Genomic DNA, 16685 nt, shown 5'->3' with positions numbered 1-16685 from the left:
TCGCTTGCGCCCCACTCGACCGAGACAGCAACACCAGTGCAAAAACAAGAACAAGAACAAGAACAAAGGTCTTACATTGGACTTTCATGTTTTTAGTAAGTATAAATCAAGTTAATTGAACAAAGATACACTCTCAAATCATATGAAGTGATTAGAGGTTTAGTTAAATACCAATAGTAGAATCTTAGTATACTCTTGGGGATCTGAAGAAGGTGGGATCATGTGCTACTTTGTTTGACTATATGCATGTTTGTAGTCTGACCATTGGATTAACTACTAACTAAATACTACTATAATCTGATTAATCTCAGAGGTAGTCATGTGATCTATCACGTGATAATGTTAGTTTAGTTTTCTTGAAGTTATAAAAGGGTGATAAATTAATGCATGCTTCTTTTTCTTTTCTGATAATCTTAGGTTATTTTATTTTGCTAAGTTATCAGAAATCAGAATCAAAATGCTGCATATATATTACTCCTTGTACTTCTCAATCATACAGCTGTCTTAACGAACAATATTAGCATTTTTGTCAAAGACACTTTTTTGCTGTCTCACTTCTTTAACTTGCATTTGTTAATTAGTGCCTCATCTAGTCATCTACTATAGTTTATTGTTAATGAGGGCCTTAATAAAATGGTTTTCAATTCTTTTAGATATTTAACAAAAGTGTACTATGTGGATTGTTATTTAAGTTTAGTGATGTGTTGTTGTATTTATGAATGTCTAATATGTAATATGCGTATATGTATACAATAAGTTTAGTCAACTCAAAGTACATACATAAATATTGTCGTTTTTATGCTTCTAAATTATTTAGAGTCACATTTGTGTGATTTGGAGTAATTAATCCTTTGTATAAAATAAACGTTTATAAGCTAGATACAAGATTTTGCACTTTGTCTCTTGATACCTCTTTTCTTATAAGTTTACACTAGCTCTATATATACATAATGCATGCTTTAAATTTCTAGTTATACACCAACCAATTTTAAGTGGAATTTATGTATTAGGACATATTTAACAAAAGTGTACTATGTGGATTGTTATTTAAGTTTAGTGATGTGTTGTTGTATTTATGAATGTCTAATATGTAATATGCGTATATGTATACAATAAGTTTAGTCAACTCAAAGTACATACATAAATATTGTCGTTCTTATGCTTCTAAATTATTTAGAGTCACATTTGTGTGATTTGGAGTAATTAATCCTTTGTATAAAATAAACGTTTATAAGCTAGATACAAGATTTTGCACTTTGTCTCTTGATACCTCTTTTCTTATAAGTTTACACTAGCTCTATATATACATAATGCATGCTTTAAATTTCTAGTTATACACCAACCAATTTTAAGTGGAATTTATGTATTAGGACATATTTTTCATATGGACAATCGCATATCACTACCTTCTTGGTTGGCAGATCGATCATATTATGACGAACAAGTGTCTTCTCCTAATCTCCTTAATTATTTTGAAAATTAAAGCATTCGACATGTATTATGAATATTATGAGGCAAATTAAACAGTTGATTGAATATTTAATGTCAGTCATGATTTTGTTAGTGATAATATATATAGATTTGGTACCTTGCAATAATTCTATTATATATTTCTGCATCTGTATCATGAGTTCCCCCGCCCTCTTGAGAAGTCTAATGTTATTTGATCTAGTGGTATGTACGGATGAGTCATGCCACCATAAGGTTATAGGACCAATTTTCATTAGAGGCAACTTGAGTTTGGAAATTCCTTAATACTAGTAAATAAATTGAACATCATATCATGTATTTTTATTCGCAACTTTGAGATTGTGTTGTTTTCTTTCATTTGAGTTACTAATTAAAAATTTAAAAATACGTATTTGTTCCAAATCACAATTCACTTCAAAAACATTTTACTTAAGATAAAACTAGACTAGTACATGTGTACGATGATCTGATGATGAGTAATTTAACCTAATTAATATTATATGAAATAATAAGTAATTTATAAACTATAATCAAGACCATTTGTTTTCATTTAGCGGGATTCAAATTTTGACTTGTTATTCTCTTTCTCTTAGTTAATTTATTTCATAATCAAATGAGTATTTTGAAGAAATCAAAGATTAACATTATTCATAAAATGAGTTAAACAATGATTGAGTTCATCATATCCATAAATTGTAGATTTTTTTATACAAAAAAAAATCAATAATGACATCATACATTAAATTGACGGGAAAATTTATACATAGGATAGGATAGGGAAATGGTTCATGATGTCAACAACGTTTTATTTTTAGAATTAGTATTTAATAAATAAATTTAATGTTTATTTCTAGTATTTAATGTTTTATTTCTACTTATTATTAAAAATTTTAGCTTCTTATTATAGGCATTTCTTAAGACTTATATACTAAAATAAATAAGTACAAATATTTTTCTATTAAGAGTCTCATACAAATATAAGTTATGGCTTTACATGACTAAACATCCATTTTACATTATTTGCAACAATTAAACACTTTTCATTGAGAGTCTATTATGTATACCAGGGTGTACCGTACACCGGGTTATTTACTCATTTAATTTTGCTCATTTTATAAATGAGAATTTTTATTATTATTATTTTTTTTTTTGCTCATTTCATTTATTAAATCTAATATATAATTTAAGAGTTTTTTTTTCAACTTCCACTCACAATAGTCCAATCCTTGAATGGAGTAATTCTATGCATTTTTTTTTTTAATTTTTTTTAATAACTTCCTCTTTAACTTCCATTGCAATATCTTCCACTTCTCCATTTTTTCAAACCATTAAAAAAAAAATAAAAAAAAAATCTACAACTACCACTTAATTTTTTTTCTTTTAAATATACATAAATGCTCCAAACTCCCAATCTTGAGTACCCACGCATTTATTTATTTATTTATATTATTATTTTTGTAAATTTAAAAAAAAAACAACAACAACAACTACCCATTCCACTCCTTTTAAAAAAAATTAATAAATAAATACCATCCCACTATTTCTTTTTTTTTTATCTCTTTTTTTTTTTGTAATTTTTACAAGAGAATACTACTAATATTACACTTTTTAGGAACACTAATAACATTTCACTTTGTGTTTTTTTTTACGTAGTATAATATATGACATGCAGTAAAACGAGTATATAGTTCATTTATCAACAATTCACCATAACACTCAAAATCCCCAACCCTTCGATCGTATGTATTTTTTTAAGGAATTACCCTCCAAACAACTTCGACTTCTCTAATAACCAAACAAAAAAAATATACAACATGTTTTTTTGCGAAACTGGTCTCGCCGAAAAACTGTTTGCAAAATAACAGAGTAACTCCTACATCATTGAACCAAATTACCCGTATAACACTAAACCGGTAACCTCTATAGCTTTGACAAAGTAAACCCATAATTACTTTCCACATTGCGTGGCCACCGACATATAAGAGTAGACCCTGTTCTTTTAAGCTTCTGAGCAGGGCAGAGAACATAAGATTCCAGGATAGCAGTCAGCAGGAAAAACTAAGAGTCAACAAATTAATAATATTCAGTAGACCAGAGCTAAGTAGAGTTCAGCAGAGCAGACCAAAACACAAGTCCACAACAATACCACAAGAGCTCAAAAGAACAGGCTTTAAGTTACAACATCAAAATCAACTTCCCGTATTCTAAGTATATTTTTTCTTATAATATATATTTAATATCTTTCTAATATAATATATATCCCGTGCATTTTACACGGGTACACTCTAGTGAGCAAAAATTAATGAGCAAATTACCCGGTGCACCCGAAAGTATTTAACAAATTCTATATCAAATCATTGCAAATAATAAAGATATAAATAATAATCTCGTATCTATAATTTCGTATAATAAAGATATTGAAAACCAAAAGAGGCCCTTTTCCCAGCCAACCCCCAAGAAATACTTACCAAAAAGGGGGAAGAAATAAACAGCAGCACATGAATTTCCATTTTTACGACTGATTATGAGGAGAGAGATTACGATATTCGATTATTGAACTGCGATTTCTTCGTTCGTCTCGCTATCTTCGTAATTAAGGTATTTTGCTTTCAATTTGATCCCCAATTTCTCTTTTCATCGATTTTGTAATATTCGATTTGATTTCGTAACTTTTTAGGGTTTTTGATGATTTATTCTCTTTGATTCACAATTTATGATCCAATTGTCGTAATTTTGTTGCTGTTGATTTGTAGACGTTCAGTTGCTACTAGTAAGGGTTTTGTGGTTGCTGATTGATTGGCCTCTTTGTTTGAATTGTTTTTCTTGGTGAATTGATTGATAAGGTGATACTTCTTTCTTACTCTTCTTTTGTTTCGATTGTAATTTAGGAAATTGTAATTATGTAGGTTTATCAACAAATTAGTGGAGCAAAAAAAAAAAAAAAAAAAAAGGAAATTTAGATAAGAATGTTACAGAAGAGTAGTGGGGAATGAAGAATCTGACTGCAAATTGTAAAATTCTTGTTGTAGGGTTTGTATGTTTGTGAGGGTTTGTATGTTTATATGATTAAAATTACACACTTTGTATTTCAGGATCTATGTGTCTGTTAATAGCAATAAAAATTGCTCTTTGAATATTGAGTTCGTGCTATCTTTCCGACAGACCCGAAAATGTCAGTTTATGTATCTTGTTTGTCAAGAACACCATTTTTGTTGAGGATTTAGGGGCTTAGCAACTACTCTGACCTTTCTTTACTATTGAGGCTGCCGCTGTGCAGGGAAGGGGTAGGCTGATCGCCTGATTACTTAGAGAATGAGGTAGAGAGGGAGGAGAGAAGAAAGATGGGAAGTGGCTGAGAGGAGGGTGAGAGGATTAAAATAAATAAAATTTAGTGAGGTTAAAATTGTTAGTAATCAAGTATGTGGATTAAGGTATGGGTTTCTTGGTGTCTGTTATTCTAAACCTAGTTTTGATACTAAAACACGTAGTTGATATCTTTGGTTGAACCAAACCACCCCTTAAACACCACTAAACCATTTGGATTATCATCATACAAATACAACTCTAGGTCCATTATTATCTAAGCTACCCCCATAATTTTGTCTCATACAGACTTGAAAAGTTCCATCTAACTTATCCAACTTGCTGTAGAAAACTCAAATTGGAAACAATGAGTTCCTCATCATGAATTGGCTACACCAAAATGCAATTTGCTAATTGTAGTAATAACTTCATATGAGTTTGGAATCACGAGTAAGGATTTAATTTTACTTCTTTGTCTATCGTTCCCAACTGGTTTCTATAAGATCTAACCACGTATGTCACGATTTCCGAAGCCTGAGATACTCACTAAATAAGTTTCTCCAATGGCTTTTGATTTGTAGTTCTGCTTGGCTAATGCTTGCCGTAAATCTCTAGATCTTGTGCTTATATGTATCATTGCTCCTCTATTATCACTTGTTATATACTTATATATATCTTGAGCATCACACCTTGGAAGGCTTTGATGCTTGCCACCCAAATGTCAAAATTCTATCATGATAGACCTTGTTTGGGTATGATCTGAAACCATATATTTATTTGGAAGATTATGACATATCATGATAGACCCGAATGTCAAAAGTCTATCATATAACCACTGGTTTCTGATCGTAAGAGTTTACATTGTAATATATATGTTTTGGAGCATACAATGTGTCAATGTAGCTGTCAACTTTTTGTTATGGCCTGTGATTATTGTTCAAGGTCTGAAATGTAGTTATATGAGGCAAACCACGATTTGGGCCACTAGGAGCAAGGATTTTCTTGAGAGTTAACATTTTTATGTGGTCAGAGCCAGATACAAGAGAGAGGTTAGAGGAGTGAGATTTAAGAATAGAAAAGATAGATATCTGATGGAGCAAGGTAACTAAATGGAACAAGGATTTTCTAGACCGGTAATCATTTTTTTATTGTGTTTGGGAGCAAGAAACAAGGGAGAGGAGTGAGTAAAAGATAAGTAGTTCGATATAAATTAGGGTTTGGAAGAAGTATCTCCTTTAATTTCAGAATCTAGTTGCCTGTTGAACTAATAAATGTTTTGATTAGGCATGTGTTGTTATTGTTTCTAATTAATATAGCCATTCTACTATTCCACCTATTGATATGTTTTCTATAAGGATAAATAGGTTGTCGTACTAAAATAGCATGAGACTTTAAGTTTGGGGGACAGTGGTAGTATAAAAAGGGAGCTTGAGTTGAATTTGGATGCATTAATTCTTTACCTGTGATTTTCTAGAACATGATGATTTTAGACTATTTATTGAGTGTTCTACCACATTTTATCAATTTTCATCCTTTAGCTGATGTTAATTATAATTAGAAGAAATGAATCAATGTAAATCATAGCCAGACATTTATTTATCACAGAGAATTAAGATTGGTGTTCTAAGTCAACCTTTAATGAATTTGAAATTGATATTGTGTGGGACTTATAATTTTGACAAATGGAAACTAGACTATCTCAGCTATGATCGTTTTAGTTATGTTTTTGGTGTATCACATGTAGACAAAATGTCCTGTTTTGTAGCTCTTGTGTTCAGACTGCTACTCAGAACCATATTCCTTGGTGAAATTTACGATGATAAGCTATGTTGGGTTGTTCTTGTGTGCAAAAGCGGTTTATATTCTCATTTTGCAGGTTTATTTCAACCTTCTTTGTATAACTCCCATAGTCCCTTCACATCTTATCTACTCCTAGTTCATTACGACTTGCGAGGCACTGCTTCAATGATGCCTTTCTCATAATTTTCTCTCCTGGCTGTAAATGTTATACCCATTGTTTGTTTTTGCAAGAATTGATCACCGTTATGCATTCCCTCTTTCTTCACTTTTGATGTTTAAGGGGAAGGTTGCCTTTTGATTAGTTGTTTATCAGTGTTGCTAGCATAAATTTATTTGTTTTAACTCTTTATTCCAAGATGATGCACTTGATTGGGTTGTCTTGACTCTTAAGCTCTCTAAATTTTTGTTAATGTTCTAGTTGTGGAATCAGTTTGTTTTGTCAATCCTAATTATTTATGTGGTGTTTTTAACAGTTTTGTTCTGAGGTTCAAGTTAGGAGTTGCATTTGAAGATTATAAATGGCTGAAAAAGCTTGTGTCAAACGCCTTCAAAAGGAGTTTAGAGCGCTCTGTAAAGTACGTTTTATCTTTTTTTTTTTTTTTTCACTCTTATTGCTCACCAGCCGGTTTCTTACTTTCTCTTGAACTATATTCTATATTTGATGTGTATGATGTTTTTCTGGTGGATTTGTCTGCATATAGCCTTATTTTCATCTCATTTGTGGATCTCTTGCAAACTGCTTTCTCTCTTTCTCTCCCAAACACTTTACACACATGCACATTCTTTTTTTTTTTTTTTTTTTAAATTCACTTTCAAAAACCTTATAACTGTACCATGTTTTCACCCACATACCCTAAAATCAATAAGCTATTCCCTTTTTTTTTTTATAAATAAAAGTTAACTTTAAACAATAATTCCACTACAATCCCTCTTCTAAATTATTGTGCCCAAGTCAAATGGAGCCTTTTTAAGGGACGGAGGAAGTATCTTTTATTAGATTGCTTGGCTTATTTTAGGCGCAGAGTTTACTTGCAGATGAAAGAAGTTTCTCAAGCTGATTATTTTCCTGGTTCCTCTGTATAAAGGATAGAAGAAAGTTAATGTTTAAGCATTCTATTGTCGTGAACTTTTTCCTCTCTTTATTTCAATGTAGAATATTAGAGAATTAATTTTTTTTGCATATGACAGAGCAACCCCAATTCTTTAGGAGTTCTGAGAACTCAGCTTTCTCAAATTAGGCTTTTTTTTTTTTCATCTAGAATAAATTTGTTGGAAAATGAATGTTTTGCAAGAAATATGTCATCACTCTTTACACCCCCTCTAGGATTGATATTTTCTTTTATAATTTTGGCTTGTGCTCCTGCATTATATCTTCATCCTTCAAAATACTCTAATGGCATTTTTTGAATTTGCAGGAGCCTGTATCTCATGTAGTTGCTCGCCCCTCTCCAAATAACATTCTTGAATGGTGTAAGTTTTACTTTAGCAGTCCTTCCCTTACCGATGACTTGAAATAATGTGCTAATTTGTCTGTGGAAATATTGGAACTTTAGTGTATTTCTAGTTGTTGTATGCCATTTGGTGGAATATGGAAACTTTGACAACTTAGGTTATGCCTTAACCTGGTAAGTCCTACCCTTCCAAAGATGGTTTGCAAGATGAATAATCATGTGACTGTATACATAGCATACCTATTCATCATTTCATCTGGACGTAGCTTTTTATTTAAGCTGACCTTAGTCTGTATAGATTTTTTTTCTCCATTTTTTATTTTTTTATTTTTAAATATGGGCTTGCTGGTTTGGAGTTTAATTATATTAGAAGTCTCTATTTCACAATTGCCACTAAATTAGCATGTTCAAGGTTTTGGACATTGCTTAAATGATGGGGATTATTGTTATTAAATTGTTTTAGCTTTTAGAAGATATGTTCAAAATTATATGTTGTGTTAGTCTTTTTATTTGGTTTGCATCCCTCTTTCTTATCTTTCTTTTGTTTTCCAATTTCAGATTATGTACTTGAGGGAAGTGAAGGAACACCGTTTGCAGGTTTGTCCTTCCTGCTGTAATTCTTTTCCCTGCATCTTTTTGGCTCGAGTTCTGAACTCTTGTGACTCAGTCATTGCTCGTGTCATTTTCAATTATGTGAGTTAATTTTCTGATTTTTACATCTTATGAAGGTGGATATTATTATGGGAGGATCACGTTTCCATCTGAATATCCATTTAAGCCACCATCGATCAGGTACCTCACTTTTTTTTTTGGCTAGTTATCTTCTCCCTTGAGATTATAAAGAAATGAAAATGCTTGTGGCTTTGGCATTTTAATGTTTCCTTGTTTATAGGATGACGACTCCCAATGGGCGGTTTATGACTGATACCAAGATATGCTTGTCTATGAGTGATTGTAAGTTTTGTGCTTCATTGATGCTCTTTATGTGGCTTTGGCATTTTTTTTGGTCATTGATTATGATTTAGTCTCATAATGATTGTCTCTTTTATTTATTTGCAGTTCATCCTGAAAGTTGGAATCCAATGTGGTCAGTATCCAGGTAAGATAAAGTGTGCTAACAGATGTTATTCTCAATGCATGACTTCATAGCGCGTCCTTCAATTGAGGGAAAAATGGGGTAGAATGGTAGATTCTTATAGGAGTCATTTTTAACCATTTATGGGAAAAGCAAATATCATGTGACATTGACTCAATGATATGGAGCAGCCTTTCAATTTTACTATAAAACTTATGTAATATCATTGTAGAAGTAGAGTTTTCATTGATCTTGATAACTAAGATACAGTAGTATATACCATCTTAAGTTGCTGTTGCTGTTGCTGGAAGAAAGCACATTCTTTTTGTATATTTGTTCTTAATTCCATGTTATTGACTACTCTTTGTTTAAAATGCAGTATTCTTACGGGTCTACTCTCATTCATGGTAGGTTCATGCCTTTGATTTATATATATGCTTCTCCATTAACAAGGTCTGACCTATCTGCTTGAAACTTCTGTGTGTTATATACTAGTATTACTTAGCTGGTAAGACTATGCGATTCATTTCAATTGATATATTTGGTTTCTAAGTCTTTCTTGTGTCCTGCAGATGGACAAAAGCCCTACTACAGGAAGCGTTTCAACATCTGTTGAGGAAAAACAATGTTTAGCCAAGTCTTCACTTGCCTATAATTGTAAAATGTAAGTGAGTGGCAGTTTATTACTGGTGTCTGTTTTGTTTATTTTCTGTTGTCTTACATAGTCTACTGATGAGTATTGCATGCAAAAACCCATTTTGATATTGCTCTTTAAATCTTGGGCATATTCTTCATGAATGTCCAACGTTAGTTTTTCAATTGACTGAAATTAAGGTTTTGAATTGATATTTTGCTCTTACCAGTCACAAAAGTTGGTGTTCTGTTTTTGGGTTTTTTGTTTGGCATTTCTGTATGAGTCATGTTTTTCTAAGATAACTGAAATTAAATTCATCCATGGTTTTCTCAGATAGACCATAGTCTCATAATGCAAATTGGAACATAAACAAACATTGTTTCCCATATTTTTCTCAGTTGCATCCTATGTCAGAAATTTGAAATTGTCCTGAAATTGAAGGAAGGCAATTTTGTGGAATTAGTCGGTTGATTTTTCTTTGAAAATAATTTGTCAATTAATTTTGTCTATTTTGGGCTTTGAAACTTTGCTTTTTAGTTCTACTTTTAGGAAATTGTTTCCTGAATATGTTGAGAAGTACAACCAGCAGCTTGCTGAGCAAGCTCGAAAAGTGGCATTGTCAGTGCCCGCACAAGAAGAATCTTCACTTCTCAATTCGGAGACACTTAATAATAACATGCAAGATAATGCAGCAAAAGCAGAAGATGGGAACAGAAGAAATAATCGTAAGCAATCTGTGCCGACCTGGATGCTGTTGTTGCTCTTCTCAATATTTGGTTTAGTTATGTCCTTGCCTCTTCTTGAACACTGATGTCTCTCCCTAAATAGGCTCGACCTAAATGGGTAAATCTTCAAACTTAAGATCATATAGATATGTGAGCTGGTCAAATTTTTCACATCCAAAATTTTCCTTTTGTGGTGTTTCACTGTCTTGTAATGTTACTAGTACTACACTAACTTGTACAGTCTATGGGATGCTATCTTCTTTCAATTCAATTTTCTAGTATGAAAATTTTGTTTTAAGTGTTTGTCAAATCATCATAACAAAGTAAATGAGCCTGTGAGCTTTAATTGTTGAGGTTCATGTTTATAAACTTGAGAAAAAAAGGGTTTCTTTGAATAAAGGTGGTTTTGGGGGTGATGTCAATGGAAGAATTCTCTGAAAAGATTTGTGCCTATGCATTATACAAAGAGCGTTGCGTTCAAAATCTATGTCATGGCACCTGTGACAAAACTCATGCTTATCAACAACGAAGGCTTATAGGGTTCTAGTATGAGTGTTTTGCTTGCAAGACGCTCGAAGACTTAGTTAAGCCTTCATGTTAAGCATAAAGGAAAGTATATGGTGGATGATCTTAAGCGTGAGCAACATTGATTCTTTCTATTTTTCCATGAACTGAAACCAACTCGATTCAACTTTATTTGAACCAATTTTGAACCGATCTGAAATTGATTCGGCCTAGACCTAACCTGGACCCGACAAATCTTGACCCAACTTGAAAGTGACTCGAACTGACCTGAGGTTGGTTAACACGGTAATTTTAAACTGAATATATTTGACCCAAACACGGCCAACCCGTTATGGATCAATTCGTTTATACAAATTGACACATCTATTCTATAGGCTTATTAAATGGGGCAAGAAAGTTTATTCATCTCTATGTTTATGACTACAAAAGTACTCTAGTTTAATACTCGTAAATGAAGTAGGAAGACTAGGAACTAGGAACCTTCCTGTATGGTGAATTGGTGACTAACAAACTGGTAGAAGCCCTCTGAAGTGTTGTTCCTTTATTGTTTCCCCCAATTTCATCTATAAGTGGCACTTCTCCCCACCCCTCCAAAAATATATTTGTACATATCTACCTCTGAACGACTGTATTATTGTCTGCATACATTGTATTTGAATACCAAGACAGAGGGTTTCTATATGATAATAAAATAATTTATTAGACTTATAAATACGATTAGTATTTAGTAGTATTCCCCTCTTATTTAAATACAAAATACGTACCTCTTTTGTTTTTTTTTTTGTTTTTAACTGCATTTACTTTTTACATTATTTACAAATTTGTACTACGTATTTTAATTTAGAGCTCCCTTTCAAAAATAAGAGGACTTGGGTGTGGCTCTTTAAACACTATTATATATATAAAAAAAAAAAAAAAAAAAAAAAAAAAAAAAGTGGATGAGTCTCAAATGTGTATATTTATAATTTTAATTTATTTATTTATTTTTTATTTTTATTTTTTTTACTAATACACATAAGTAAATTAATGATAATAGTTGCAAAATATATGCACTGACAATCCGACACGCATAAAAAAGTGCTAGTGTCACTTAAAACAAAAGGGGTATCTGATTAACCGTATCAATCCGAATACTTAAGTAGGCAAACTCTTACAAATTGTGAAAAATGAATTACATAAATCCTCATATCCCACGGAAGTTTTTATGTTTGTGACCAACCTTACTAAAATAATTAATGACACTGTACTAATCGTACAGATTATATACTTAGCTTGTAATTATTTAAAATTTTAAAAAAATACATGTAATAATATAGTTAGAGGCTTGTTCTAGGTACTTATAAAGGCTTTTTTGGTGTAGGAATGAGACAAAATTATTAAATGGAGCAAGAATACTCTAAAGTGCATCCATATCTATGTATATCCAAATATATAATAGAAATATTGGTACAAGTTAGTTTTGTTTATAATTATTTTAAAAGAATCAACATGTTATAGTAGTAGTACAATATACGGTATCTAATCGTCTTGGCTGCGTTGTTCACTTCCCAAATCCCAAGTCCTATCATTTTGATCCATTAATAATATTATACTCCACTAATCAACATTTAAACTTAATTAATTGACCTTCAACTACTATTCTACTACTACAAAGGTACATAAATGTGTGGTACTTGTTGCCCGACTAATTATTTTATGTTCAAGGCGCATGCACGTACTATGTATGCAGTAGTGGTCAACTCTGTCAACGGTTCTTTTTTCAATAGATGCTCTGAAAAACTCTCCAGGTTATTGTTAGTGAAATACAATTATAATCTTCACCGGCTTTAAAAATGTTCCATTAGTCTTACATTTTTATAGAGGTTTGTCGATCAAATAGTTGATTGGATAGCTATAAATAGCGACTTTTGTATAACATATAAAGAGCACTTGTATATTCAAATTTGAATAAGTATTCAATATTGTCTTTCCTGATATATACTATGCCTTATTATTGAGGATAACAAATCATGCAATGAATTCTTACTATAAAATGGCTACCCTCCTACTACATATATTTTTACTAACAAAATGCACCCATGACTAATAATGGATGCACTGTATTTAGGCAATTTAGCTTGTTGGAATTATACTAGCTAGAGTACAAGATTGAGCTACTCATAAACAGAAACGTATAGTCGAATAAGGCTCATTCAGTGATTCACTATTTTGAAACTTAGTTAATTTTGTTATGACAAACTTTTGACATAATTAGCTTACCAGCTTACAAAAACGTATAAGTTTATTCACAACCTCACTCGTAATAAAGGGTGCATTATAGACATGCTAACCTAACCTTGTATCGAGTGGAGACAACGAGTCATAATAACCTACAATTATTGTGATCAACATACATTGGCCTACCTACATAATTCTTTATATGGCTCCTAAATAATGAAGCAAAACGCGTAAAATTTAACAAGAGTGAGTTAAAGTGCATAAATAGTAGGGGTGAGCAAAAATTCAGGGTACCCTGATATGGAACCGGAACCTGTTCAAAATCGCAGGTTTCAAAACCCGGAACCAAACTCGGTTCCGGGTAATAAAATTAGGAACCTGTTGCAACAGGTTCCGGTTCCGGGTAATAAAATTTTGGATCTAGAACCTGTAGGGTACCCTGTTAGTATAGGTTTCCTATAGGGTACATGAAACCGGAACCTATATGGTATTAAAAATTCTAGACAATTAGTGTTGGTTTGTTATATTTGAAGTACTATACTAAAGTTGTAAGCTTTTATTGTGATCATCTATTTTTAAAAAAATAAATTTCTCACAATTTATCAAGTAACTATTAAACTTACTTTGACAGACAGGGTACCCTGTTTAGGAACCGGAACCTGCAGGTTCCGGTTCCAGTTCTCAATTCTTAGAAACCTGTTGCACAGGTTCCGATTCTTATTCCGATTCCTATTTTTAGAAACCTATTGCAACAGGTTCCGGTTCCAGATCCTAATATTTTTACAGAGTACCCTGCTACACCCACCCCTAATAAATAGTAGTAGTACCTTTGTTACTAGTATAGCAAGACAGTGTGAGTTGGAGGTTACATATCTTACATTCTTACTACCTTCCTCACGTGGACACTGATTACTAAACAACCGACCAATTTTATTATTATTATTTTTTTCATTTTTGCAATGTAATTCCCTCATTTTTTGTACTCCGTGTTTACAATTGGCTCCAGCTGTTACTGTAATTATTTATCCTGCCCATCTTCTTAAATGAATTATTTATGTCATAAACTTTACATTTACATTTTATTTATCTATAAATATCCCCTTTTTGTTTGGTTACATTCTACACTTACATCCGAAACAAAAATTCATACTATTATATAGTTTGCTTAAGAAAATCTAACAAAGAAAAAAAAAATGAAGTTTTCAGTTCCAACTTTGGTTATAATTTCTCTTGTTATAACTTGTGCTTTCATTGAGATTGTTGATGCTGTTTCAGCTTCTCCTACTACTTCTCCTACTCAAGCCCCTCCTGGAGGTACTTCTACTAACTAGCTTTATCTTGTTTTGAGTTTTACATCGTGTTCTAGTGTCGTTGTAAGTAGAGCTTATCATCGTTTGGTTGAACTTAAAAAAATCCTCTCATTTCGAGTAAAGGGATAAGGTTTGGAATTAAGTGTTTTAGACGGGCCTATTGCCTATATGGTGATAACACTACAACAAAAATAGCCAAAGATCGGAAGACTATGTATATTTAGTCAACGAAATCACCGGGTCACTTTGACTAATTCTTTTTTTTTTTTTTTTTTTAATTGTAAGTAATCATCATTCGTGTGAGTCTAATCTAGATTATATTAAGTACAAACTAGTCAAAATAGGTCAAGAAAATAATTTCAAAGAGTACACTTTGACTGTTTGATACTAAACTTTAGTATAAGTACACTTCATAAGCCTACGCGGCTTTATGATATTTTTTTAATTGTTTTCTAGTTCGCTTAAATTTAGTTGTCACATAAACTAATCTGGGATAAACGTTTACAGTGCCAGGATTTTGTGTGGATAAATGCGCATACAGATGCTCAAGGAATCCAAGGAACTTATGCAAGAAATTATGTATGCACTGTTGTAAAAAATGCCAATGTGTTCCCAATGGTCCTTTCGCCGACAAAAGCCAGTGCCCTTGCTACAGAGACCTCAAGAACGACGAAGGCCAATCTAAGTGCCCTTAAATTTTAATTTAGACCAACAAATCCTACGTGTCTATGCTTAATTTGAATAATTTCCTTAATCCATCATTATAATCCTAAATCTTGTGTAATGGTTATTAGTATTAGTAAGAAATAATGATAATTATATATATATATATATAGGGCTTCATATATTGATTGTCATCAGCCCATAAATTATTATAGATTTATGTTCATCTTATAGCTATGAGAGTGTGGATGTAATTTGATGTTGATAAAGTTTGGTTATGGCTTTATATGCCTTATTCAGTTATTTATATTAAATGTTGAGTATATTGGTAGGATAAATTTTGTGTAACTTGAAACGTTTGATTGTATACATCAATACATGTATTAGTAGTGTGACAATAATGTGAAAATAATAGTGAACTAAACTTTATAATATCAAACAATCAAAGAACGGACAACCACGAAATTTAATTTGACATGAGATACTCCCAGAGAACATGAAAAACCCACAAGATATATGGTCGATCTAGAGTACAGTGTATGAGTTAAATAAGCACATGATGGACCTAAAATTTTAGCAAAAACTTTTGTGTATATCCACTTTATAATACAGCATAATAATAACAGTGCACATTTTTTTTTTAAAAAAAAAGGTAATTTTTTAGATGGAAGCCCCAATTAATCAATTTGATAAACAAAATTTGTTTATTAAATGGCAAATAAAACTAACATAAATACCCAGTCATTAATCATTATGACATTTGCGTAAATATATCAACAACAGTGGAACCCATATTTAATAAAAAGTTGATTTATTTACAATTTTGTCATTTGATAAACAAATTTATTTATCATATTGATAAACTTGTATTTTCTCTAGCTAATTTAATTTGACATTTCTTTTAACCTTTTGCGAGAAAACTGTAAAATTAGATCTAATATGATATTAACGTAAATAGACTATAGGTAAGTTTAAAAGGGGTAATATAGTTATTCACTAACTATAATTTGATTTTTACTCAAAAGCTACTTTTATCATTTAAAAAATGATATTTTATCGGAAACTTATACTTTGTATTTTTTTATTTTTTTATTTTTTGAGTTAGCTATTAATCATTTGAAGACAACTTTAGAACGATATTATAAATTATTACTCCGCATTTTTTTATATAAAAAAGAAGATTTAGCTACACATTCATAGTTTTTCCTCGATTTGGATAACATCAAAATTTAGTGCAAATCTATTTTTGGTAACAGTCCAAAATGTAACGATTGGCATACAGGCATAATTCTAAGGCTCACCGCTTATGACAGCCGTAATAAGGAAAGAAAATGTTAAGCTTATCTATTTTTATATATTCAAACCACGCCAAAGAAAATACAAGTATATATTAACATTTTAATTCCCACAAATTAATCTCGGGAAAAATGAATAAGTTTTCATTTCCATCTTTACTTCTAATTTCCCTCGTCCTAACTTCTTTGGCCCTTGACATTGTTGATGCTACATCAT

General features: G+C 31.5%; 2 protein-coding genes across 3 annotated transcripts; both read left to right on the top strand.

Moving 5' to 3' along the window:
* Window positions 1-3881: 3881 nt before the first annotated feature.
* On the top strand, window positions 3882-10756 carry LOC110726700 (ubiquitin-conjugating enzyme E2 34-like). Of its 2 annotated transcripts, XM_021906172.1 has the most exons (11): window positions 3882-4068; window positions 4224-4313; window positions 7047-7148; window positions 7989-8043; window positions 8583-8621; window positions 8753-8816; window positions 8917-8978; window positions 9084-9123; window positions 9479-9506; window positions 9672-9763; window positions 10271-10756. In XM_021906172.1, exons 3-11 carry the CDS (start codon window positions 7092-7094, stop codon window positions 10542-10544), a joined length of 711 nt encoding a protein of 236 aa, XP_021761864.1. In that variant the 5' UTR covers window positions 3882-4068; window positions 4224-4313; window positions 7047-7091; the 3' UTR covers window positions 10545-10756. The 2 variants fall into 2 exon arrangements, with proteins under 2 accessions (XP_021761864.1, XP_021761865.1); XM_021906173.1 differs by lacking the exon at window positions 4224-4313.
* A 3536-nt stretch (window positions 10757-14292) lies between these two features.
* On the top strand, window positions 14293-15511 carry LOC110726699 (peamaclein-like). The gene is made up of 2 exons (XM_021906171.1): window positions 14293-14514; window positions 15018-15511. Exons 1-2 carry the CDS (start codon window positions 14394-14396, stop codon window positions 15203-15205), a joined length of 309 nt encoding a protein of 102 aa, XP_021761863.1. The 5' UTR covers window positions 14293-14393; the 3' UTR covers window positions 15206-15511.
* Window positions 15512-16685: the final 1174 nt, after the last annotated feature.

The sequence above is a fragment of the Chenopodium quinoa genome, unplaced genomic scaffold (assembly GCF_001683475.1).
Source record: "Chenopodium quinoa cultivar QQ74 unplaced genomic scaffold, ASM168347v1, whole genome shotgun sequence".
Classification (NCBI taxonomy): domain Eukaryota; kingdom Viridiplantae; phylum Streptophyta; class Magnoliopsida; order Caryophyllales; family Amaranthaceae; genus Chenopodium; species Chenopodium quinoa.
Note: the sequence above shows the minus strand (reverse complement) of the source record. Positions and strands in the feature narration are given on the sequence as shown.

Bases quoted from the DNA above. Each gene is read 5' to 3' on its own strand.
- LOC110726699 (XM_021906171.1), top strand. From the start codon at position 14,394: ATGAAGTTTTCAGTTCCAACTTTGGTTATAATTTCTCTTGTTATAACT. The intron at 14,515-15,017 runs GTACTTCTACTA...AAACGTTTACAG, and splicing joins TACTCAAGCCCCTCCTGGAG to TGCCAGGATTTTGTGTGGAT.
- LOC110726700 (XM_021906173.1), top strand. From the start codon at position 7,092: ATGGCTGAAAAAGCTTGTGTCAAACGCCTTCAAAAGGAGTTTAGAGCG. The intron at 7,149-7,988 runs GTACGTTTTATC...TTGAATTTGCAG, and splicing joins AGTTTAGAGCGCTCTGTAAA to GAGCCTGTATCTCATGTAGT. The intron at 8,979-9,083 runs GTAAGTTTTGTG...ATTTATTTGCAG, and splicing joins ATGCTTGTCTATGAGTGATT to TTCATCCTGAAAGTTGGAAT.